Raw genomic sequence first — 27,524 nt, forward strand, 5'->3', positions numbered from 1 at the left:
CTAATAAGGCACAGTGACCCACGCAGGGGCCCCCTGTCAGCAATGGCCATCCCCGCAGCAGTCCCCCTGTCCTCATAACCTGTCCCTCACAGGGGGAGGCTGGCTTACTGACCCCAAAAACCCCCAGACCCCATTTACCTGATTGGGAGAGCCTGCAAGGCTTTACACAAGGATTCTTCCAATTATCCGCCAGAACTTCAACAGGAGAGCCATAAAAACGCTGAGAAATGGTGTACGTCCATCCATCAACCAACATCATTTAAGACAGATTATCTGGTCATTTATTTCATTCTGGTTTTTGGGACCTTGCTACATTCAAATTAGCTATTTTACTTGTTTAAAATACAACACTTGAAAAGTACTCCATTGGCTACAACACTCTTTGGGATATCCTGAAGTTGTGAAATGTGCTATTAAATGCAAGTTCTTTCCTTCCCTCTTCTTATCTAAACATAAAAGAAGTCCTCCAGACAGTCTCGATTGAATCTATGTTCCCTCAGTCTTGTTTCAGGCTCTGCAGCACATGGGGAATCCAGCCAAGGTCTGTCGGATAAGTTTATTAATTCACGTGAGGCACTTGAGGCATGCAACTTACTTATGTTGCAGGTCAGCTCCTTTCCCTTCACTCTACAGACACAGCAGTCCCGTGTCAGCTCCTACAATGAAGTACATTGGATACTGCCCAGCAGTCCTGTAAGTTCACATTAAGCAATTCTTCTCTAACTGTTTTTTGCTGTATTACAATATATATTGGCGGTATCCTAAAGTAGAGCTCATAACCGGGGAAATGCTTAGAGTGAAATCTACTATCAACACAATGGATAGGAATTCCAAATTCATGTAAAGATATGGGGCTGTGTTTGCTTTCAAGAGTGACATACATCAAAGTAGGCCCTATTTTGGGTGACAAATGGTAGTCAGCTATAGCATTGGTGTTTTTAAAAGTAAACTATCTTCATATGGAATTGTACAGGGGCTCTCCCAATCTCACATTGTAAATTAGGTGAAGTTTGATATAAAATTTGGTGAAATGGTATAAATAGCCATTCCTACCATTTCTGTGGGGATTTTTACTGCAATTACAGTAAAAGGTCAGGAAACCTCCTCAGAAATGTGGTCCCTTTATGTTGACCTTGTAATCTTGAAATAGGCTATGTCAAAATCATGCTGATGACATGAAGTATTACTTAATAATAAATTATATATCCAGGAGAGTATTAATTCTGCTATAACTTGCTGACTCCAACTCAGGAATATGTAAGTTAGTCCGATCCCATCTTATGTACAGTGGTCTTGTTGCACAGAGGGTAGTGTGCCAGAAACTCCCAGTTGAAGTCTCATCCCTGGAGTTAATGGCCAAAGAAGGTGTGTTTGTAGTGCAACTAAACAGGTTGAGTACCTGACACGTACAATGGCAGGCAGTAAGAGTGGGAGAGAGTTTTGGTCAGCCTTGTGATGGAAAAAAAATGGAACCTCGGCCATCACTATCCATAACTCCAGACTGCAACATGCATGTAAAAATGCATGTTGCCACAGCAACTCAGATTCCCTGAGTGAACTGTAACACACCATCCTTTGAGCAGAAAATTTTGATCCTAGAGTTGCATCTGAGTGTTTGAAATTGTCCAGCAAAATCTGTTGGAGTCTTTGTTATGTTATGAGGGGAATACATAGAGTGGACAGGATAAAATTGTTTCCCTTGATGGAGAATTCTAGAACCAGGGGACATAGATTCAAGATAAGTGGCAGAAGGTGTAGGGGGGACATGAGGAAGAACTTTTTTATGCAGAGGGTAGTGGGTATCTGGAATTCGCTGCCCAAGTTGGTGGTAGAGGCAGAAACTTTAAGCTGTTTTAAAAAGTACCTGGATCTGCACCTAAAGTGCTATAAGCTGCAGAGCTATGGGCCGTGTGCAGGAAGGTGGGATTAGAAAGGGACCTGGGTGTCCTCAGGCTGGCATGGACAGGATGGGCCAAATGGCTTCCTCCTGTGCTGTAACTTTTCTATGGTTCTATGGTTAGGTGGTCATATGGTGCAGCAAGAGACAATTTTAACAAAGCTAGATGTTGCGATAAATTGGCCACAGTAGTTGCTGGGAGTACAGGAAGAATACTTGAAAAAAATTACAGTAGGTATCAAAGTGGTATATAACTGACTTACTTTTGTCTAATAAATGATGGAAAACCACTACTTTGTTCAGTGATTATTTAATGGTGTTCAAATTACTGCATACAAGTCAATGATTCCAGTCAATGATGTACGTAGAAGAGATTTCTAGGGACACAAATGTGTGAAGTATTCTTTCCAGTATCACATGCACTCAACTTGGCTTGATTAAAATGTAGAAGTACAGCTCTTAGGCTTTTCTCTTTAGAATAGAAACATTTCATAAAAACTAATAAACATTGAAGCTACTTTACTCATGATCCTATCATTTAGGTGACTTGTCTTTGTGCAAATCAAACCAACAGTATTTCCTTGAACATGCAGGAATTCCTATAGTAACTGAATGTCCTGAACCAAAAATACTTCTCAGAAGTTTCTTTGCAAAGTTGTTATCATGAGAAGACAAATTAATGATATCTTAACATGTCTCTCTTTTAATCCTTTGAGGAAATCTATAGCTCTCCAGATACCAAAATATGAAATACAGAAAAAATGCACACTCATCTGAAGAGTCACAACCTAATAAGTTATTTTGTCATTACTCTTTCATTTTCTGATGAATCTCCTAACTACTTCTAACTACTTCTAATATTTTTCATTTTTATTTCAGATTTCTACCATTTAGTTTTTTTTAAGCTCTCCTTAAGAGACCAGTGTCTCCACGAGACAATAAACACCTGCTCTTTCTTTAGGGATTGAACTCTTAAAATGCATTGAGGATTGGAATCATGCCATTTCAGGACATAATTGGATGTTACAACTGAGCCAATTTGCTGTGACACAAAATTGGTGCCCACATTGTTATAACTGAGATATTTCAGTAGTCTCTCATTCATTTTGCCTTTAATCGGTTTTGATGGAATTGGCAGCAAAGATTCTGATCTGTAATGGTTGGGCAATGCAGACTGCTACAATGTCTGTTTTTCATATTTCTGACCTTGATCATTTTTTGGCATTATTGCAGTGACAGGGATGTTTGTTCATTATTAGATGAGATAATGTATACTGTACATGTTAGGTAACATGAGGTTTTACTTTACCTCAAGACTTTCAGAACTAATACAGGAACCAGACTGATAAAGGTTCCATTCTTCACAACTGTGACTTATTGCTTAGGCAAACATAACTCAGGACAATGACTGTTAATGGAGGCATGAAAAATACTTAACGAAAACAGAATTACCTGGAAAAACTCAGCAGGTCTGGCAGCATTGGCGGAGAAGAAAAGAGTTGACATTTCGAGTCCTCATGACCCTTCGACAGAACTTGAGTTCGGGTCCAAGAAAGAGTTGAAATATAAGCTGGTTTAAGGTGTTGGGAGGGGGGGAGAGAGAGAGGGAAGTGGAGAGGGGTGGTGTGGTTGTAGGCAAAAGCAGTGATAGAAGCAGATCATCAAAAGATGTCACAAACAACAGGACAAAAGAACACATAGGTGTTAAAGTTGGTGATATTATCTAAACGAATGTGCTAATTAAGAATGGATGGTAGGGCACTCAAGGTATAGCTCTAGTGGGGGTGGGGAGAGCATAAAAGATTTAAAAATATTTAAAAATAATGGAAATAGGTAGGAAAAGAAAAATCTATATAATTTATTGGAAAAAAACAAAAGGAAGGGGGAAACAGAAAGGGGGTGGGGATGGAGGGGGGAGCTCAAGACCTAAAGTTGTTGAATTCAATATTCAGTCCGGAAGGCTGTAAAGTGCCTAGTCGGAAGATGAGGTGTTGTTCCTCCAGTTTGCGTTGGGCTTCACTGGAACAATGCAGCAAGCCAAGGACAGACATGTGGGCAAGAGAGCAGGGTGGAGTGTTAAAATGGCAAGCGACAGGGAGGTTTGGGTCATTCTTGCGGACAGACCGCAAAATACTTAAGTAACTTAAGATGAAAGAATCTAATACTACAAAATGGCTAATAAATGTGCTTCTTGGCTTGATTATTCTGTTTTATGGAGCAGAACGACTTATTGGGCAGCTAGATTATTTGTTGGTACTCCAAAGCAAGCACCTTTTATAAAAAAAACAACCTCGTTTAACACATGCAAAATGAATGTATCGATGTTTGTCAAAATGGTATTGCTCTATACTTTATGTAGGAAGTCTGAAAGTGGGTATGGCATATGACAGATTGCTGTTACAGACCTATTCAGTATAATTACAATTATTCTCTATGTAGTTTGCAGCATACCTTGGCTTCTTGTGCCACTAGATGTGGGTGTTGCTTTCCTTTGGCAATGTTCATCCATGAACGTATGCTTTTTCAAATATATATATTCTCCTGCTTTCCTAAAGAAGGAAAGAAGTTACATTTTATAGCACCTCTCACGATCTCAGATTGTACCAAAATGTTTTATAACAACAGCAACAACTTATAGAGTGCCTTTAACAAAATGAAATGTCCCAAAGTACTTCACAGGCACATTATAAAGCAAAGTATGACACCAAGCCATATAAAGAGATATTAGGTCAGATGACCAAAAGCTTGATCAAAGAGGTAGGTTTCAGGGAGTGTTCTAAAGGAGGAAGGCAAGGTAGAGAGGCATAGGGGGGAAATTCTAGAGATTGAGGCCAAGGCCACCAGATGGAGTAATTATAATTACTTTTGAAATTTGGTCATTGTTGTAATATTGACAAACAAATTCAATCTGGGATATGATGTCACATGTAATCATTTTTCATGAATCAGCTTAGATAGTACAAGCTATTTGACCACAGAGGAGCAATACAGCTGATCCTGATCTTGACCTCACCCACCTTCTAGACACAATTAATGAACAGCATGGGCCACCAGATAATGATCAAAGGGAGAATTGGGGTTGAATTTTATCTTTAAGTACAGACTGAGGATTGAACCCTGGTACATTTCTTTTTTAATCAATACCATCCAGCTGGAAGCATGTACCCATGGAACCTTTGAGCTACTCACCTCCATTACCTCCTTAAACATCAGAAAGCACAGTTTGTGTGGTCACTGAAACGTTTTGCACTTGTGTCTGACAGAACAGATCATTTGCAGGATTTGTTTGTTTCATTTATCTTTTTTCTTTATAAATGTTCACTTCAGTTTTAAACTGGGAAGAAGATGATCAGATGGTCCCACTATTTGTAACAATTGGCTATGTGATTTCTTATAATTGAATTCTAAATTATTTCCAAAATTTTTGTACTATTAACCACACATGTTAACATGTGTGCTCCCACAGCAGATCAGCAGGCACAACTGTATCAGACCAACAGAGTACACCTGATTCTGTAATCTTAATGTTTTACTGTTCTTGTCTATCTCAGGTACTTTTTGCATACCAGAAAATCTTGCCAAGTTCCTGATGCTAGGAACCCTATTATAATCACAAAGAAAGTTAATCTAATACTGGCTCTCCAGATTTAATTTAAGCTCAAAGAAGCAAACTCCAAAACAGACCTCCCCGCCAAGTGCATTGACTTCAGTATCTAATATTTGCAAGTGGGTTTTTTTTTTCATTACAATTGAACAGCTTATTAAAAATGTCAAAACCATCTCTGCCATTATTTCAGTATTTTCAACATTCACATGTTACTTGTGAGCCGTGGAGTTTTCAGATGATTTATTTAACCTTTGTATTTTGTGTAAGACATTTTAAAAGTGGCTTCTACATTTTGAACCATGGGGGTTTATCAATTTTCCAGTGTTAAAAGCTTGGATTGTATGCCTTGTAACAAACTATTGGGAAGATCTGGCAGACTGAGTGATGTTAAATTACTTCCTGTCTCTAATTCTGTTCTATTTTACCCTCATTTTTCGCTCAGGAGGAGATCAGCAATGAGGAGATGGTATATTTTGGTTTGTCTGATTACAGTAAATCCTTACAATGGGGAATCACAAGCCCTATCCTAAGATGTGATGAGGCTTTTGAAAGAATGGTGAATACTTTGATGGAAAGGTAAATGTGTTTTATTTATGTTATCTTAATTAATTATAAATTGTTCCCTGTCTTCAAGTCTGCCTGTCCCTGTTACCTCTGTTGATGAGAGAGTGGATGCACAGCCTAGTCCCACACCATTGCCAACCCTTTCCTCCCCAAACTGGTCCCTACTTGGGCTGGTTATCAGGCGTTACTGGGTACTTACCAAGATTTAAGATTTTCCCACTTCCCTGCAGAAGTGGCCTGCCTTGGATTGTACGTTCAAATAGTAATGATCTCCCCATGATGTTCAGTGGCATTACCATTGCTGAAACCCCAGTATCAACATTCTGAGGGTTGCCATTGAACAAAAACTGAACTGGACCTGCCATATAAATGTTGTGGCTGCAAGAAAGGCTGGGAACTCACCTGCTGACTCCCCAAAACCTGCCCACAATCTTCAAGGCACAAATCAGGAGAGTGATGGAATACTTTGCAATTTCCTGGATAAGTGCAGCTCCAACAACACTCAAGAAGCTTGACACCATCCAGGACAAAGCAGTCCACTTGATTGGCATCCCATCCACTACCTTAAATATGCACTCTTGCCACCACTGACACAGTGGCAGCAGTGTGTACCATCTATAAGATATACTGCAACAACTGGCCAAGGCTCCTTCGACAGCACCTTCCAAACCTGCTGCCTCTGCCACCTAGAAAGACAAAGGACAGCAGACACATGGGAATACCACTACATGGAAGTTCCCCTCCAAGCCACCCACCATCCTGACTTGGAAATATATCGCTGTTCCTTCACTGTCACTGGGTCAAAATCCTGGAACTCCCTCTCTACAGCACTGTGGGTGTATCTACACCACATGGACTGCAGCGATTCAAGAAGGCAGCTCACCACCACCTTCTCAAGGGCAGTTAGTAAATGCTGCCCCAGCCAGCGAAACCCACATCCCATGAAAGAATAGACAAAAAAATACTCCTTATGCAGCCATCCTGTAATGTTCAGCAGTATTGCACTCCTAAATGGACTTTTATGCTGTTTGAGAACTTTGCTCCCGAATAATGGATCTTGCCTGTCAGCGTATGCTAAAGTCAGTCATCAGGAAAATCTGTTAAATTGGGTTTTTAAGGCTAGTGGCCATAGTGAATCCCAGGGGGTTAACCTCAACAAAATCTGTGCATTGGGAATTGCCAGTGTTATCACAGATCTCAATTGGTATAAATGCAGTTGCTGTCTTACTCCTTAATTGTGCAGGTATGGTAGCCAAGCAGTGGACAAGAAACCTACAGTTGTGTTCAAATCTCACTGTGACAAGTTCTGAAATTGAAACAATAAAACTGGCTATTTGTGGGCTAACCACCCTAATATGAAGTGATCATAATATGACAGAATTTAATATTAAGTTTAAATGCGATATAGTTCATTCTGAAACTAGGGTCTTAAATCGGAAGAAAGGAACTTATAAAGGTATGAGTGGCAAATTGGCTGTGGTGGATTGGGAATATATGCTAAAAGATTTGGTGATAGACAGGCAATGGCTAGTATTTAAAGAAGTGCTACATGGTCTGCAACAGATATAGATTCTTCTAAGTCGCAAACACCCAAAGGGAAAGGTAAATCAACCATAGTAAATGAAAAAAAAGTTAAAGACTGCATTTGACCAAAGGAAGTGGCTTATAAGGATAGCAGAAAAAAGGTGGTAAACCTGAGCATTGGGAACAATTTAGAACCCAGCACAAGAGGACCAAGAAGCTGATTAAGAATAGGAAAAGAGAATATGAAGCAAACTAGCGAGTAATATAAAAGCAGACTGTAAAAGCTTCTTTAGGCAGCTGAAAAGGAAATGATTAGCTGGGATAAATGTGGACCAATTGCTGGTGGGGATAGGAGAATTTATAATGGAGAACAGGGAAATGGTGGAGAAACTAAACAGTTACTTCGTGTCTGTCTTCATGGAAGAAAATACAGAAAATATCCCAGAACTGATAGGGACCAAAGGATTTGTGAAACTGAGGAACTGCAAGAGATTAGTACCAGTAAAGAGGTAGTACTTGAAAAGTTAACTGCATTGAAAGTTGGTAAATCCCCTGGACCAGACGAGCTTCATCCCAGAGTGTTAAAGGTGGTGGCTTTGGAGATAGTGGATGCATTGGTGGTTATCTTTCAAAATTCTATAGATTCTGGAAAGGTTCCTGTGGACTGGAAAGTAACAAATGTAACCCCACTAATTTAAGAAGGAAGGAAAAGGGAGAATGGAGAACTATAAATGTGTTAGTTTGATGTCAGTAGTAGGGAAAATGTTAGAAACTATTAGAAAGGTTGAAATAACTGGACATTTAAAAATAAATGTTAAAATTGGGCAGAGTCAACATGGTTTTATGAAAAGAAAACCATGTTTGACAAATTTGTTGGCATTTTTTTGAGAATGTTACTTGTAGCAGAGATAAAGGATAACCAGAGGATGTGGTGTAATTGGATTTTCAGAAGGTTTTTGATAAGGTCCCACCACAGGAGGCTAGTAAGTAAAATTAGAGCACATGGGATTGGGGGTAATATACTGCTATGGATTGAGAATTGTTAATAGGCAGAAAGCAGAGAGCAGGAATAAACAGATCATTCTCAGGATGGCAGGCTGTTACTAGTGGGATAACGCAAGGATCAGTGCAAGGTCCACAGCTGTTCACAATCTATATAAATTATTTGGGTGTGGGGACCAATTGCAGTATTGCCAAATTTTCTGATGACACCAAACTGGGTGGGATTGTAAGTTGTGAGGAGGATGCAAGGAGGCTTCAAAAGGACTTGGCCAGGCTAAGTGAATGGGCTAGAAGATGGCAGATAGATTATAATGAGAATAAGTGTGAAGTTATTTACTTCTGTAGAAAAAACAGAAAGACAGAGTATTTATTAACTAGTGAGAGGTTGGGAAATGCAAGTGTCCAAAGGGACCTGGGTGTTCTTGTTCATGAGTCACTAAAAGCTAGCATGCAGGTGCAGCAAGTAATTAGGAAGGCAAATGGTATGTTGGCCTTTATTGCGAAGGGATTTGAGTACAGGAGTAAGGATGTCCTGCTGCAGTTATATAGAGCCTTGGTGAGACCTCACCTGGTACCCTTATCTAAGGAAGGATATACTTGCCATAGAGGGAGTGCAACAGAGGTTCACCAGATTAATCCCTGGGATGGCAGGATTGTCTTATGAGGAGAGATTGAGGAAACTAGGTCTGTATTCCCTAGAGTTTCGAAGAATGAGGGGTGACCTTATTGAAACTTACAGAATTCTTACAGGCTGTGACAGGGTGGATTTAGATAAGATATTTCTCTGGCTGGTGAGTCTAGATCCAGGGGACACGTTCACAGAATGAGGGGCAAGCTTTTAAGGCTGAGATGAAGAGGAATTCCTTCACTAAGAGGGTGGTGAATCTTTGGAATTCTCCATTCCAGAAGGCTGTGGAAGCTCAATCATTGAGTGTGTTCAATACAGAAATCAGTAGATTTCTGGATACTAATGACACCAAGGGATATGGAGATAGTGCGGGAAAGTGACATTGAGGTAGATGATCAGCAATGATCTAATTGAATGGTGGAGCAGGCGCAATGGGCTGAAAGGCCTACTCCTGTTCCTATGTTTCTAATACCAAGAGAAAAATGGCCAAGAAAGCCTCCAGATAGTCATTAAAAATCCTACTGGTTCAGTAATGTCAGAGAAGGAAACTTACCACCCCTACCTGGTCTGGCCTACAATGTGACCCCACTTCCACATTATATGGTTGCCACATAATGCTTTCAGGGCAACTAGGGATGGACAATAAATGCTGCCTTGCTGGTGTTGTGCAAACCATAAGATTTAGCTGTGCTAAGGAGCTTTCTCAGTATGTGCCCACCATACTTCTGGCACAAACTGTACCTGGTGTTCTCTGCTGTATTTCCCACCAAGTTGTGGAAATGGAGCAGTAGCAGCTCTCAGGAAATTTCTGACCAATACTTGTAATTATCAAACTAAATCAGTTATTTTTTTGTTTCCCATGCATGCTGCCCATGTCCTTCTAGGTGGGCATACTAATAGTCACTGCTTTTCATGTTCGAATACAGTATTCGATTATGTTCTTGACATCAGCCAACAGTTGAATATTTGGCAAGAAAATTGTTGCTGAAATGCAAACATTTCATATAGGGTTATGCTTGACCGTGTTTGGTTTAATTTAAAGGATAGTAAATTAAAACCAATGGGGGATATTTTAACACTAAGATAAAGGCAAAATACTGCAGATGCTGGAAATCTGAAACGAAAACAAAAAATGCTGGAAAAACTCAGCACGTCTAACAGCATAGCGCTTCCTGGCGGACGTCATGCTGGGGAATCAGTTACTTTGCTTGTCGAGAGTTATTTCCTCTTCTTCTTTTGGCTTCTCCCATTTTACTTGGGGTCACCACAATGCTGCTTGATCACCCTTCTCTACCTCCTCCTGTCAGTCACTCATTCCTCTTCCAATCCCACTGCATTGAAATCTCTCATCTTCCCATCTGGCCTTCGGCCTTCCTGTTCCCCTTCTTGCTGTTAGTCGTATCTCCGTCATTCACCTCACCACATTACCCCTCTCTCACTCCACAACAGATAACCATATCAATCATGATCATTTCAGTCTCAGTTACTTTCTTCGATGCTCCCACAATCTTCACTGACCCCCTGATGTGCTCATTCACGATTTTGTCCTTTTTCATTACTTGACACATCCACCTCAGCATCCACATCTCATCAGTATCCAGTCGTTGTTCCTCTTGATGTTGCCCATGTTACTGCCCTATGTAAGTAGGCTGGTCTCACAACTGTTGTGTAGGTTCTTTCTTTAAGTTTCAGTGACACTTTTCTATCACGTGACCCTCCACTGCATTTCTTCCAATTACTCCAACCAGAGCTAATCCATTGCTTAATTTCCATTTCCATGCTTCCATCTTCTGGCACTGCTGACCCCAGGTACTTGAAACTACTCACTTTCTCCAAGTCTTCACCCATAATCTTTACAACTTCACTCTGATCTTCTCCCCTAGGCTCAAACTGAAGGTCCATAAATTGGGCCTTTGGTCTTGTGACCATCATGCCCATGTCTTCTATTGCTTTTCTCCAGATGTTGAGTCATGTTTTCATCATCCTCATCACATAGCTCAATGTCTGCAAACACCATTGATAATGGCACTTCCTGTCTCATTTGCTCAGTTAGATCATCCATGATAATCAGGAAGAGGAAGGGGCTCAGTGCGGATCCTTGGTGTAATCCAATTTGGCTTTGAAACTCTCACCCTCCCCTACACTGCTTCCTACTCTAGTCTGGAACTCTTTGTACATGTCCTGTAATAGCTGTATGTACTTCTCAGGGACTCCACAAATTCTAGCACATCTCCAAATACCCGGTATAAGCCTTCTCTAGATCAATGGAAAGAATCCTCCTGTTACATTAGCCTCCCCAATATTTCTCCATCACTTATCTCAAACAAAAAAGGCATCAGTTGTTCTTTTGGGCATGAATCCAAACTGACCTTAATGGATTTCCACTATTTTTCTCAGGCTTTGGTCTATGTCTCTCTCCCATGTCTTGAAGGTACATGGTAGGAGTTTAATTCCTCAGTAGTTTTTGAATCTTGGATGTCTCCCTTTCCTTTGAATTTAAATATTTTGCCTCCATGCCCTTGGGCAACTTGTTCAGGCCCTGGACCTCATATTCACCTAGGCAGGTCCATACTTTTGTTGCATCTCATCCATTCCAGCTGCTTTGCCGTTTTTCATTCCTTTCAGTCCTGTTCTGATTCCTTCCAGATTGATACTAGTTGTCATTCCGTGATTTGCAGCTACCTCTCATGTCTTTGTTCTTGGGTTTTCTTAATTCATAAGCCAGTTAAAGTATTGACTGGACCTCTCTTTGATTTCATCCTCTTTCACTAAGATTACTGCTCTTCCATCCTTGATTGTACATAGATTTCCCACATCTTTTGTTAATCTATCTCAGCAGCTGCTATTCTGAAAATATCTTTTTGTCCCTTTTTGGTTTCCAGGCTTTCATATATTTCTTCCCTGACGAATGATCTTTCTCTAGTAATCACTGTCTTTGTATTCTATTTTCCATTTTTGTACTGTCCTTTATCTTCTTTGAGCCCAGATTGTTTCCACTTCTTCAATAGTCCCTTTTCTTTTGCTGCATTGTGCTTTCATTCCACCACCAAGCTTCTTATCCAGCCTTCCTCCTCCATGATGATCTATCATACACTACTTCACCAGTTTTCCTAACCAAGTCTGCTACTGAGTTCCACCAGTCTTCCACCATGTCTGTCATAACTTCTATTTCTCTTACTGTCTCTCCATCTGCTCTTTCAACTCCCCCTTCACTAGTAGATCTTTGAGCTTCCAGCGCCTTATGTTCTGTTTACCCCTTGTTTGCTGCCATTTTGTTTTGTTTGCAATCAGCTCTGCCATCAGCGCTCTATGTTGGTGGTCAGTGCCTTGCTAGGGAAGACTTTGCAGTTCTTTGCATGTTCTCTTTGAACCATAATATGTCTTGCTACCACCATTGTTGTAGGTGCCACGACTCACTAGGAACAGTGCACTGTAATACCAAGCCCCACTATTCCCTGAGCCATGACAAAAATGAAAAGTTTGACCAAACCACCAGGTTGTCCCAATTCTAGCCAACTATTTAATTTAGGTTTGTGCGCTTAATAAGCAAATAACTGTTTATTGAACAAATTGTCTTCAACTAGTGGCAAAAGAAAGAAATATGAACTGCTAACTTCTAACACTATAACTTAAACTCTACCCCCTTCCTAAATCCTTATATACACATACACACACACACACACACACACACACACCACATAAGACACACAAAACATGGATTTTAAGGGTGGGATAAAACAGTTCAATAGCATCAATCCGGAGTACAGGATTCGATGGGTTGATTTTGATCGATGTCTTCCAAATTGCTTTCGGTTCTTGTTGATGACACAAGATAGTCTTCCAGCACATTCAGTATTTAGTTCACTGGTTGAGAACTTGCTTTTCAATGTCTCTAACAGCGGTTTTTCCCTTTTCCTTTTTACAGGAGTTTCCTTAGCAGTTTATAGAGATATGAAGAAAAGAGAGTTTAGATGTTTTCTCTTTGCAGGCCAGGAGCTTTCTGCTGCCCTGCTTTTCACACAAAACCTTGGTCACCTGGTCAGGAGCCAATTGAAATGCTGTTGTCAGGCAGTTCCCTTGGTCCAGGACTTCTTTCCGGCACCATCCTGTCTTTCATGGTACACTCTGTTCCAGGACTGCAACATTGTATATATCTCTCATCCTGTTCCAGTGGCCATGTCTTTCGACCTGCAGCCATTATAAATCTAATCCACAGTCCAACAGAAAATACAAAGATGTGTTCCTTACATAAGTTATAAGGTGGTTTCTGCATTTTTGGTGCCAGGTGTCTAATATTACAGTTGGTATGTTACAGCAAGTTCCAGGATCTTGGCTCCTTTTTTATTTATTTCTCCAAAAACATGTCCACAATGATGTGTAACTATATAAAGCACTCTACTTTTTCTCTATACACCTGTCAATTTAAGTCCTCTGCCATCACTAGCCTGACTCTGCTTGTATTGTTTGAATTGCATTGTCCATCTGTTTCCAGGATTCTTTTTCCTCTGTTCCACACCTGCTCTGTGGTGCACAACAACTCACTGTGTTCCACGTTTCACCCTGATTTCAAGCTTTATTTTGATGTCACTGATTCTGTCCGTTGCCAACGCCTTTTCTTTCATTTCCTCGCTTAGTACTATTATAACACCATTTCTTCTCCTATCTTGTATATGGTTGTAAAGTTTATATCCACCACCAATTTTTCCTGCCTTGCTGCCCTCCCACTTTGTTTCCTAGACACCCATGGTTTGCAATTCTTTACTCAGGGTAGTTACTTCACTGTTTCTCCCTGTCATTTAGACTTGCTATTTTGAGTTTGGTCATCTTTTCACTTCTCCGTTACACTTTCTTCTTTACCCATCCATGTCCATTGGATGGTATCCCTGGCCCATTCTTCACAGGGTTCCGGGAGGGTCCCTGCATGTCTCTTGCAGAGTAAGCCTTAACATGGGTGCCATTTTGATTCATATCAACCATCATTTGGACTTGATGGGTGGTTTTACAGCCATTTGTCCTTCTTGCCATTACCCCTCCCCATTTACGCCTCTGGGCTGAGGACCGGCACCAATGCACACTGAGAGGTATTTCCTCTTGAAAATTATAATAAAGTCTTTTGACACATCAAGTAAGGCTGAGGCCACTGTGATGCTAATCAAGTGGATTCTCATCCTCCTGTAGCTATGGAGATGAGGGAGGGAAATAGAGGAAAAGTGCATTGAAAATTAGGCACTAACTGATAACGATAAATGAGAAAATGCAATAATTTTTCATATTTTAAAAATCATACGTACAAAAACTAACTCCATTATAGCTGCATACCTAACAGCTTAAGAATAATTTTCTGACTTTAAGCACTGGTAGGAAGCTCGTTCGCTGAAAGCATACAACAAAAGATTGGGGACGGGATTTTGGGGATTTTTAGGCACGGTGGGTGGACCCTGGGAGCAGCCAGGAAATGGTCCTCTGCCCGTGATTGGCCCCTGACCGCGATTTCACACTGGCTGGCCAATTAACGGCCAACCAGCGTGAAATGCGTGCTGAAAGGCTCAGCGCTGCCAGGGTGAGGGCCCGAGGAGGGCGACCGCTGAAGTCTGCCCAGGCGTTGGGGAGCGTGCAGTGAAAGCTCCCTGAAGGCAGAGAGCTGCCTCAGGGAGCTGAATAATTCAGAAATCAAAAATAAAGATTTGGAAATTCTGAAAAAAATGTCCGCACATAAGACTCACTCACATGAACATATACATGATAAAAACTGTGTGAAAACATTTTAAATTTAAAAAAAATTAATGTCGGAAACCTCGTCCCGCCTGTGGATGAGGTTTCCTCAAAACTACAAAGGCCACCTGGCTGATTTGCCCACCTGCCAACTGGGCAGTGAAAAATCATTGTTAATTAATACTTTAATGGCCTTAAAGGCCTCTTAATTGTTGGCGGACACGCGCAAGGGTTGGCAGCGTGCCGGAAATATCCTGCAAGTGTGCGATGACATCGGGACACTCATCCGACATCATCACACACTATTTTACACTCAATTGGGTCGGGCAAGAGTCCACCTGCGGGACATAAAATTATGCCCTGGGCATTCTCTACATGAGTTTCTAACTATAACTGTAAACAGTCATCAAATTATAATCCTTTGAATGCTTGGATTTCCGAAGAGAGTTCTCGTAGGCAAGGCTGTCTGGCGGCAGTGCAAGAGCAGAGAGTGGCCTTCTTTTGATAATCTGGTGCAGTGCTCTCAAGTCGCCACACAACAATGCACCTTGATATTACAAGACAACGTAATCAAGCATATACACTGGATTTTCTAAAGTAAATCCTAAAAAGCCCATCTCCAACATATACTTTTTCCAGAAAGCCAAATGAAATAACTATTAGAATGTTCAGATAAGGTTACGCAAATTAGTTTTAGCTCATTATGGATTTTTATAATTAATCCTTAATAAAATGAGTCCCTGCTTGCTTGAGTGTAAATTACACTCATCTTAAGGTGTTGAACTACAGTAATGGGAATTCTGATGACCTTCCTCTTTTTCAGATATCCCAGATTACACAGCATGGTGATCCGATGCTACTTGTTAATTCAGCAGTATGCTGAAGCTATGATGGCTGTAACATCAATGAATTTGCTGAGAGAGCACACTACTCCTGAGACTCTGAGTATTATGGATGATTTAATTTGCTGTCCTGGGAAAGATAAGATTGGCCGTGGACATATGCTTTTGATACGCGTGCCATCAGTGCAGCTAGCAATGCTTGCCAAGGAACGACTTCAGGATGTTCGAGATAAGCTTGGTCTGCAGTATCGGTTTGATGTACTCCTGGGCAATCCTGCCATGGAACTTAGTGTCGCCAAGCACTTTGTTACACGAATGAAGGTAGGAACAATTTTTAAAAGAAGTTCTGAAGGAGAAAAGAAAGCAAACTTTCTACTACTTTAGAAATGTAACTATATATGCAAGTATGGAATGAGAAAACAACATTGCTTCTGCAGACAGTAAACAAATTGTCCTATCGCAGATTGGACTTAACCCGTTGAAACTCCTGAAGGAGGTGAGCACTCACACATCTAGGGCCTTGCATCATCTCTTACACTTTGATCCCCTATGGCAATCAAGTATGTAACTCATGAACTTTGTTATATCCAGCTACCCTGCAGTTTACCCTCTGTAACCTGCAATAACTCCCTGGCTCAGGTACTATTCCAGTTCCCATTTGAAGACTTCCAAGGGATCAGTACTCATTGATACATGTTTCAGTAATCTGTTCCAGAGTGTAATCGCTCTCTATGATAAGCAATGCATCCAAACATGTAACCTAACTTTTTGCAATGTACTTGATAAATAAGCTTCCTAGTTCTCCCATCCCTATCCAACTAAAATAACCTATCGAACTATACAGAACTTAATCCCTTCATCATTTTAAAAATCTCATTCATAGCTCCCTGATGAAAATAGCCCCAACTCCTCAAGGCTATCCAGATAGCTTAACAGCCCTGATACTGAGACCCAGCAGAAAGAAGCAAATAATTTATAAAATTCTCTCATTGACACCAGCACTATTGTCAAAAGAAAGCACAAGGCTTTGATATTCATATCAAAGATTTCTTCATGATTTCTTTGAATGTAGAGGTTGAACAATAAGGAAGAAGATCAGATTGTTATAATTTATTATTGTAATGATAATGTGGCATTGAGCAGTTTCTTACATAATTCCAAAGTTTGCACATCCACCACCTATCCATTCATTGGATTAATCAATCTTTTGTGAAGGAGAGCTTCTTGACATCAGTTGTAAATTTGTCTTTTTATTTGAACTTGAAGCCCCTTGCTGTACATTCACAACTTAGCTTGACCGGAATAGAGACAATACTCCAACATGGTCTGATTAAAACACTATTCAGTTTCAGCATATTTCTTCCTTCCTAACTTGATGCTTTGACAACAGATTTCAGCATTCTGTTTTCTTTGTCAGTCTTATAGTCATTGGGCTTGTTCAGTACTAATATGGCTAGGACTCATAAACTCTTTTAACTTCACCTTCAGCTATTTTGACAGGATTTTCCCATCGGCGAGCACTGCGCCCCATTTAAATTTTCCGGTAGCTGTGTGTCCGCCGACCTGTTATTAGCTAATTGAGGCCATTGACAGAGTAATTTAGCTAATTAATAGACCGGCCCGTCCAACCTTAAGGTTGATGGGCAGGCCAGGAGCCCTGGCGAGAATTAGAAAAAGCATGAAACCTCGGGATGAGGTTTCATGTAGGTTTTTAAAAATTTTATTAAAGTTTTTGTAAAAATTATGGACATGTCCCAACTCATGTGACAGTGTCACATGAGGGGACATGTCAGGAATTTTTTTCTATTTTTAATATTTGTGACAGAACAGCCGATCTCCCTGAAGCAGAACTTAGCCTCAGGGAGATGAGTGCGCTCTTTTGTGCGCATGCGCAAAACAGCGCAATCTCTATTTAAGGATTCCCCCCCCCGCCCGCACAGGGAGCGCAGAGCCTTAATTGGCCCGCCCACATAAAATGGCGCCACGCCCACAATTCAACTTTACCCCCAACTGGGGGAAAATCCTGCCCATGGAATAGCTAGAGATTCAAGGATGACCTGTATTGCGCTCATGCTTTTGACCTATATGTAGTACTTCATATCTGTGCATGTTAAATTTCGTGTGCTATTATTCGGCTCACTTATGTATTTTGTCCAACTAACTTTGTATTTCCTGAACTAGCTTCTCAGAATCAGCTGGCTTTCCTAGTTTTGTAACATCTTCAAACTTAATCAATTTGCGTTGAGTTTCTGAGTCCAAGTCCTTGATACAAATTGGAAACAGTAGTAGTGTGTATTGTAAGTATTGTTCAGTGCTGCACCACTTAGCGCTTCAACACAAGGAGTTAATGGGAGAGATGGGAAATTTTTATTTCTGTTTATTAAACTAATTATTACTTCCAGCTGTCTTACATGGATAGTATTTATAGCACAACAACAGGCCATTCGACCCACCAAGTCCATGCCAGGTTTATGAATCACATGAGCCTCCTCCCACCCTTCTTCATCTAACCCCATCGATGTAGCCTTCTATTTCAGTCCCCTTCATATGTTCAGCTAGCTTCCTCTTGAATGTGTCTGTGTTCTTCACCTCCTTTTGGTAGCAAGTTCCACATTCAAATTGCTGTCTGAATTGCTGTCTGAATTAAAAGGTTTCTTTTGAATTCCCTATTCTTTTGACTTGTAGGTATGGAGAGGGTGTGAGCAGGAGGAATGGATCCCACACACCTATCAGGATCTGGAAGGTTTACCATGTATTGTCATCTTAACTGGTAAAGATCCACTTGGGGAATCATTTCCAAGGTGAGATTTTTTTCAAAAGCAAAGGTATTATCATATACTAAACCTCAGTGATTATCCAATAACTGCTTTGCATTAGGATATTTCATCATGTGTTCTATTTGAATTCTGGCATGGTGAAATAGGAAGTAGAGGATACCTTGCAATAAATTCCTATAGAGAAGGGTGTTGTAGGGGTGGGGGGGGGTGGGGGGCAGACAGGAAAGTGGGGAGTTGAGACCACAACCAGATCAGCCATGATCTTATTGAATGGTGGAGCAGCCTTAATGGGCTGAATCACCTACTGTTGCTCCTAAGCCTTATGTTCCTGTGTTCCAAAATTGCAAAACAACAATCTAGTTGAGGGATTCAGAATAGTCCAGCCTCATAATTTATCTTTGTAACCTGGACTCTACATACAGATTACCATTATCAGTTTAATAAACAATATTAAGTTAAAATTTCCACAGGCCTTCCTCGCTCTCTTTAATGGAAGATTAACAGAAACATTGAACTAAAATTTTTCTTCTCCAATTTCACTTCCCTTACTACCTGTTCCTCTTTTGAAGATACTATGTGTTGTTTGGATTTAGTTCCTCTGATGCTTACAACATTCAGGTAACTTGCACATTTGACCAATCATAGCAGTGACTCGGCAGACTGTTTTACCATGGAGAATATTGTAGCTAAGCCAAAACCTACGTTCTCGCACAGACACATGCTCATGCACAGATGTCATGTATTGTAGGCCTGTTTTGCTGATGTTGAGCCTCAAAAACATGCACTGTAACAATGTTGGACATAAAAGATTTATTTTTTTATTTCGTTTGATAATTTGTTTCAATTTATTTCAATCTTTTTATTAAGGTCCATGAAGTACTGTGACCTTAGGTTAATTGACTCCAGCTACCTCACACGGACAACCCTTGAGCAAGAGATAGGCCTTGCTTGTGGCTATGTTTCTAAGAGTGCTGTCAGAGAAACCATGGCAGTTCTGGAGCAAACGGAGAAGGAGCAAGAAAAAGTCCTTATCAGTGAGAATGAATCTGATGAATTACAGATTGATCTAGAGAGGCCACAAAGTAACAGCAGTGCAGTCACTGGAACCTCAGGTTAGTATGTTCAGTGATAAGCTTGCTTGTAGATTCTTCAGATTTAGTCAAGATAGTGTTCTCATGCATTCTCAGTGTCCCCGATCTGAATTTTAGCAGCCCACTGAAGATGGGCTGGAAGGCAGGGGAGGTAATAAAATGGTTACAGAAGGGGTTGGGAGGAAAGTCCAATGTTTTCCTGACGCTTTGGGATATTCCCAGAAGCAGGAATGGCAGCGGTTCAGCCACCTGCGTGACCAGAGTTAGGCAGCCAATTATTCTTAATTATGTTACCATGATGCTGGGATTTTTTTGATGTCAGTTTAGCTCTCCCACTGCATGGGGAGTCTGTCAGTGTGGTGGTCTCCCAGTTGATTCCCATTGCAGGGGTATGGGGTGGGGGGGGTGGGGGGCATTGCTTCCTCTCTAGACATTCCATGGCCTACAGAGGGGCTTCCTAGCAGCAATTGCTACTCCTATGGCTCTGACGCTGCTGCTGGAGGGTTCACCCCTCCAATCACAGGGGCCTGCCTGCCTGGTCCCGTCATTTGGTGAAAGTCATTACCTGGTCCTTTGAAGATGTCTCAGAATGGTGGTGTCCTTTCCTTCCTGCAGCTTCAGCGGTAATCACCTTTACTGATGCTGCTGCTGAGCTGCCAGCCCTCTGATTGGACAGCTACCTCAATTGGACAGCAGTCCTGGTGGCATCCTCTTAATTTCCCACCACTGGTAAAGCCCCCCTGAAAGCATGTCCCGGGCTTCACCATCCGCCCACATGAGCCCAGAACACTCTTTTTCTGTCCCAGCCATGAGACTATAGCCAGAATATTGTGCTCCCACTGGTGGCAAATTGGGAGGCAGGAAGGGCATTTACTTAAGCGGGATGGTGGTATACCAGAACCCTTCCCAGAACCCTACCGGAAGCCTTCCCACCTCTGCCAGAATTAAGTTATGGGCAGGAAAGCCTGCGGTCAACCTTCCCACCCCATTGCCAACTGAAGCATTTAAGTGACCAATTAATGACCATTTAAGGGCCTCATCCCACCACTGCTGGTATTAACCCAGCTGCAGGTGGGCCTGTCACCATGCGGGGTGCAAGGCAGCAAAAATCGTGCAGCCAGCTTGTCACCTCTGGATGGGGGGAGACATTCCCTTGATTAGAGACACCCACTACCTGATTAAGGTACTGGGCATCAGGAAGTGGAGGTCAGGGGGTCACTGAGAGCCCCCCATGCCCTTGCTGCTGACCCTGCCCCCGCCTGCCTTTGCTGCTGACACCCGCTGCATCCCTCTCCGAGCGACCCCTACTTCCAAATCTGCCCATCCCCTCCTCACATTACATACTTGTGGCCTGGGTTGCTCCGTGATACTGGGACTCAGTGTCTGTCTGTCTGACAGCAGCCACGGCCTCCCCAGTGGTGCTGCTGAGCACAAGAGCTGCTGGTCTCTCATTGGGCCCGCAGCTCTTATGAGATGAGACTTCTACCCCTGGGGATTTTGATTCCAGCAGAAGGCCTGATTGACTTTTGGCTTGGTGGGCTTTCCCAAAAAGAGGCAAACTGGGCCTTTTGCTGGATCTTCAGCCTGCATTCGAGACCCTCACACTTCGACAAGATTCTGCCCTATGTGGCTTTTTGTAAAATCCAGTACTGCGTTTTGATGATTTTATTATTCATGAATTTTCTTAACATTTATTTCTCTTGGTTGGATGCTTTTATCAGTTATCCTGTTTTCCTGTAGATCTTTCTTTACATAGAAAACCCAAATTAGAAATGTCTGGGAAAGAGACGCAGAACTCAAGAGAGAATTGAAGCTATTGTAGTGATTGCTGAGAGAGGCTCAGAGAGATGGATTAAAAAGGATGGAGAACTAGAAATGATCCAGTGACATTGATGAGAAAGATAAGAAAGAGACTGAAATCAAGACAATAATTATGTGACCAAAAAAGAAAAGATTGAGAACAGGGCAAGCATAGAAGAAGGAAGATGAAAGATACAGTGGCAATAAAACAAAAAAAGTGATCATATACAAAACTTACAGTAGTGAGGAAGAGTTAAAAAAAGGAAGGAAAGCTCCAAGGCATCATAAAGAATAAGACATGTTGAGGATAACAGGGGAAGATTGAAGTTAAAGGACAAGGAACCTGAAATTACTGAATAATCTCAGCTGTTTTAGTTCTAAGTTTGCCAAGCTGAATAGATGTTTACTTCTTTATGAATTGGTAAGTAGAACTCCCCACTATCAAAGGGAGACAATATATAAGCACTAGTTTTTTATGAGATGAGATTAAGATGGAGAAGTAATTGGGAAATGTGATTGAGAAAACTACACAGGCATGGAGAAATACAATATGTGTTTGCAAAACAGCCCCAGCTGCCCAAAGAACACCAAGTATTTTGGTTGTATTCACAAGAAGCTTGAATGTAGCAGTTTTACTAAGTGATATTGATCTTTAACATTAAACTTTGTTTGCCGTCAAATAGGTTCCATAGCAGAGAATGGAGTGAGCTCCTCCAGTGCTCTGGACTCATCACAGAAGCCTGTTTCATCGCTTAGCTTTCAGAATATTGTAAATAGTTCAAGTGATGAAGGCACTTCAGCACGTACCTCAACCAATGTCGTCAGTGAGGGCTGCAAACAAGAATGTGACTTGGAAGGGAAAGAAACTGCAAACAGCACAGTCTCAAAATCTTCCTCATCCTCTGAGAAATCTCGCCAATTTATGCTACTCAATAAAGACTTCAGGACTCCACAACTCATTTTTCCAAGAACAGTAATTTTATCAAAGCCAGTGTATCATCTTCTTGGCTCTGCAAAAAATGAACATTTATGCTCCGCCAATTTGTTGCCCCATGCTGATATGGCTTGGACAAGCTCACTAAGATCACTGTTTCACAAGGACTTGAGCAGTGAAGAACAGTCACTCTATTATAGACAATGGACAATTCCAAGGCAGCATCATGCAGACTTTAGCAATAAAAGTGAGGGAAGTTCTGGAAATTTTCATCAGCGGCGGTTGTTATTGACAGGACCACCACAGGTACTTCTTAGTATTTTAATTGCTCATGCTGGTAAAGTTAAAATAAATTATTGGAATAATATGTGTTGGACATGTGGTAACATATGATAATTCCATAAGTAAGGTCATACCTCTACTGCTGAGAAATGTTATGCCTTTGCTATGATTTCCCTAATTGCAATTGTAGATCTCAACTAAAAAAGTAGTTGTAAATAATATAGCCCAAAAGCCATCTGGTGAAACAGATGTCTGGCCTTTTGTTTTGTTGATAAAGTTCACAGATGGCCTAATAGTGGATGTTTGGCTGAGCTCTAAAACTCACTAATGGATTAGCTCAGCAAGGGTCTGTTTTCAAAGATAGAACTGGAGTGCTGTTTTAATTGATTGATATTTTTATGAAGCTATATTATTTCTTTGAATTGTTTCTTTCAATGTATTTTTATGTGAACAGGGTTAGGAGGTATGAAGGAAGGTAAAACATTCTGTTACTGAAACTATAATGGACTGTTTGATTGACACTTTTATAGGGTTGTAACAGTAGTAGCTTTTTTCAAAGCAGATTTCTGAATAAGTGTTATTTTAAGCACATTTGAAAACCTGCCATCATGATTATATGGCTCATTGGTTCTATAGTACATACTGGGTGAGTGGGCATGGAGGTGGCATGGAGGGCATGTAGATGGCATGGTGAGTGGGTGGAGGTGAGGGGGTATGAGGTGTGAGGACAAGAGAGCTTAAAAGCTTTAAAGTAACTGGGACAAAGTCCCAGAGAACTGAGGCAGGCCTTCTAACCAGCCTGGCTTAATAGTCACCTGCCCCTGTGGAAGCCTGCAGACTGCCTCTGGAGGTGGTGGCCTCCATTCCAGCTTACCCCGCTTCCCTGGAATGAAAATATAATGGGCGGGGGTTCTTTTAAGGTAAACTGGTCTCCTTAGTCGAGAAATTTCCCAACTCGAGCTTCCCATCTCAATGGTGAAAATCTGACCCTGTGAATATTTCCATTGGTGCAGATAAGATTGAGAGGTGATTTGATAGAGAATTTTAAATTTGCAAAAGGTTTTGATGGTGAATAGGGTAAGACTATTCCTGCTGGTTTGAGGAATAAGTGGTGAAACATTATTAAATTAAATTGATCACCAGGAGAATAAGGAGAAAAATTATGAGAAATTTCTTCACAAAGATGATTTCCGGTGAATGGAATGGTAGAGGGATAGGCCATTACACCTTTTAAGAGAAAGCTAAACATTTAATGCAGGACTGTAAGGAGCAAACAAGGAAGTAGATTAGGTTTGCCAGCTCTTAACAATAGCTGGCATACGTATGATGGACTGAATGGCTTTCTCCTATGCTGTAACTTTGTTTATTCCTGTGTACAGAATAATTTTTTTATTGTCATATACTCTGTCAAGGCGAGTTCACTGCTGATAATGTATATTATAGAACTATGGATCTATTTCAGTTGACTCTTATATATCATGTAGATAACAACTGGATTATAGGAGTATTACAAGACAGTAGCATGGGTATAGTTTCAGTAACAAATCATAAAAGCACTTCATTTGTATTACCAAAGCCCAAAGATTTTTTACTTTTTTCTGCCGGTAGGATTTGGACATCCTTCATTTTGTTAATTTTAATTCTTTCAAGGGATGTGGGCATTGCTGGCTAGGCCAGCATTTATTGCCCATCCCTAATTGCCCTTGAGAAGGTGGTGGTGAACCTCCTTCTTAAACTGCTGCAGTTCATGTGGTGTAGGTACACCCTCAGTGTTGTTAGGGAGGGAGTTCCAGGATTTTGACCCAGTGACAGTGTAGGAATGACTATGTATTTCCAAGTCAGGATGGTGAGTGGCTTGGAGGGGAACTTCCAAGTGGTGGTGTTCCCATGTGTCTGCTGCCCTTGTCCTTCAAGGTGGTAGAGGTCATAGATTTGGAATGTGCTATCGAAGCAACCTTGGGCAGTTGCTGCAGAACATCTTGTAGATGGTACACACTGCTTCCACTGTGTGTCGGAGATGGAAAGAGTGAATGTTGAAGGTAGTGGATGAAGTGTCATTCAAGTGGGCTGCTTTGTCCTGGATGGTGTCAAGCTTTTTTTTTATTGGAGCTGCACTCGCCTAGGCATGTGGAGAGTATTCCATCATGCTCCTGACTTGTGCCTTCTAGATGGTGGACAGACTTTGGGGAATCAGGAGCAGAGTAACTCACTACAAAATTCCCAGCATCTGACCTGCTCTTGTAGCCATAATATTTATATAGCTAGTCCAGTTCAGTTCCTGGTCAATGGTAACCTCAGGATGTGGATAATGAGGTATTCAGCGATGGCAAGGCCAATTGAATGTCCAGGGGAGATATTTGGATTCTCTCTTGTCAGAGGTGGTCATTAATGCCACACAAGTGACAGGCAATGTTACTTGCCATTATTTGGGATATTGTCCAGGTCTTGCTGCATATGGGCACAGATTGCTTCAGCATCTGAGGAACATTGTGCTGAACATTGTGCAAACATCATCGGACATCCCCACTTCTAGTTATTGAACATAATGTCAGTTCTGAAGCTACAAACCTCAAAATTGGTGACAATTTATATTTTTATACAAAGCACTATGAATTTTCACTGAGGGGAAGACAAGGTCTGAGACTTGAGCAAGACCAGGCTGAGCTCAGGGTCCTGGAGCTGGGTGCCGTGGAAGAACCCACTCATTCACAACTGCAAGGTTTTTGTTGAAGGCTAGGTCACCATTGGAGGACACACCTGGGTTTGAGCTTCTGAAGGTGAAATGCATCTCATCCACACAGTGTTTGTGGACCCATAGGCAGAGGAGGAATGGCGCAGAGGAAGGATGGAACTGGGCCTGGTCGAACAGAGGGTAGAAGGCAAACAAGGGGCACAACCTGCAGCAGGAGCAGACACTGAGGACGGTCAGCAGGGAACCAACCAGGGGGCCACTCCAACACAGATTAATGGCTTGTCCCAGAGTGTGCCACTCTCATCTCAACCACCTGCAGAGGATGTCTAGGGAGGGAAACACGACCTGTATGTTCTACTGCAGGACGACCTGTGGCCCCTTGTACTGGGAGGGAAACCAATGCCAGTGGCTCTATAAGCCACTGCAGCATTGAACTTCTATGTCAGGAGTTCCATCCAAGGCTCCGAGGGGGAACACGGGGGTGTTGGTAAAACCCTGGCCAAGGATTTGGATGAATCATTGAGTTTAAATGTTGTTTACTGATTCTTTATGCTGTGTTATTTCCAAGGAGAAATAAGTAATAATCACATTACACTTGCTCAGTATCATTCATGCTCTTTTTACTTTATTGGCAAAGATTGTTTTGAGTGTGTAACATACCCACTTCAATTCTGTTCGGCAGCAACACGCTTTCCTTTTATTATAAAATAAAATGTACAATTTAAATTGAAAGTTCAGATTTTTAAAATGCTGTCACTGCTGTTATTTTGCCAGCTTTAGGAAATTGCTCAGCATTAGAAATTTTAATAGTGTTTTTCCCCAGATTTGCTGGTGATTTAGAAAGATCTAATTAGAATGTTATGTTTCAGGTTGGGAAAACAGGTGCATACTTGCAGTTCCTTAGGATTCTTTTTCGCATGCTAATAAGACTTCTAGAGGTTGATGTATACAATGAAGAGGAAATTGATGAGGGTATGTATAATTATTTTTCATACATCAGAAATACCCAGATGCATCTCTATAATGTAGATATCTTTACATGATGGATAATATTTATCAAGCATGCTCCCAATCCCCTAACATTTAGTGTGAAACGCAGAAATGTCATAAGAATTTTAAAAACATTACATCCCCTTAAGTTTGTGAGACATGCTTCGTTATGGAAATGAATCAGAATGACAATGAGAGAGTTCAGTATGGGCTCTTTTCGTAAGGTTCCAAATCTTATTGCTATGCACCATCTGTCCTCAAAGGAAAAAATCAAAAGACCTTTTCGGCAGTTGGAAAGACACAGAGATCAGAAAGCAGGATAACTGATAGTTATTCTTTTGGATAGCTGAGCACCTATAGTGCTCCCTGAGATTAACGTAAAGTTGTATCCCATCACTCCTAATCTAAACTGTAAACTTTTTGTTTCAGAGATGAAAGAAGCAAATGAGCACACACAGGGAATTAACGCACAGTGGCCTGACATTGAACTCTTCAGCAAAATGACCTTTGACCTCACAGTGCATGATCCAAAGTATCGCCACATAAGTTCTGTGTACTCAGACAAGCTGCCAAAGGTTAAGATAGGTCAGCAGGGTGTTTTTTTTAAACATAATAGTACAACTGCTTGAAATAATGCATTTATTGTGCGTGTGCAAAATGAGAAATAAAAAATTAATTTGTATCTTCTTGAATTAAGATTCTTGACAGGTGAAATTCATAGAAATATGAAATAGTACAGCACAGAAGGAGACCGTTTGGCCCTTCGAATCTGTATCAGCTCTTTCAAAGAGCCATCTAGTTTGTCCACTTCCTTGCTTTTTCCACATATCCCTGCAAAGTTTTCTACTGCAAGCACTTATCTAAATCCTTTTTGAAGGCCACAATTAAATTTGTATTCACTATTCTTTCAGGCAGTGCATTCCAAATCTTAATCATATGGTGTATAATTTCATGTCTTGTCTCTTCTGGTCTGGCTCCTTGGCCAATCAACTTAAATCTGTGCCCTCTCATTATTAACCCTTCAGCAACAGGAAACAGTTTGTCTTTATTTACTCTATCTGGACTGTTCATGATTCTAACTCCTCAATCATATCTCCTCTTAGCCTTCATTGCTTTGAAGAGAACAACCCGACTTTTCCGATCTATACATGTAGCTATAATCCCTCATCTCTGGAAACATTC

At 41.1% G+C, this 27,524-nt stretch overlaps 1 protein-coding gene across 1 annotated transcript in view; it reads left to right on the forward strand.

The window, feature by feature from the left end:
• greb1l (GREB1 like retinoic acid receptor coactivator) overlaps window positions 1–27,524 on the forward strand; it is a 237,229-nt gene that overhangs the window by 170,535 nt on the left and 39,170 nt on the right. The window contains exons 17-24 of the mRNA XM_041188959.1: window positions 501–693; window positions 5,947–6,080; window positions 15,758–16,097; window positions 18,462–18,577; window positions 19,421–19,665; window positions 22,128–22,684; window positions 26,222–26,324; window positions 26,772–26,927. Coding sequence (XP_041044893.1) covers window positions 501–693; window positions 5,947–6,080; window positions 15,758–16,097; window positions 18,462–18,577; window positions 19,421–19,665; window positions 22,128–22,684; window positions 26,222–26,324; window positions 26,772–26,927 — 1,844 coding nt within the window. The remainder of the gene's footprint in view (window positions 1–500; window positions 694–5,946; window positions 6,081–15,757; window positions 16,098–18,461; window positions 18,578–19,420; window positions 19,666–22,127; window positions 22,685–26,221; window positions 26,325–26,771; window positions 26,928–27,524) is intronic.

This window comes from Carcharodon carcharias, chromosome 6 (assembly GCF_017639515.1).
Source record: "Carcharodon carcharias isolate sCarCar2 chromosome 6, sCarCar2.pri, whole genome shotgun sequence".
NCBI lineage: Eukaryota > Metazoa > Chordata > Chondrichthyes > Lamniformes > Lamnidae > Carcharodon > Carcharodon carcharias.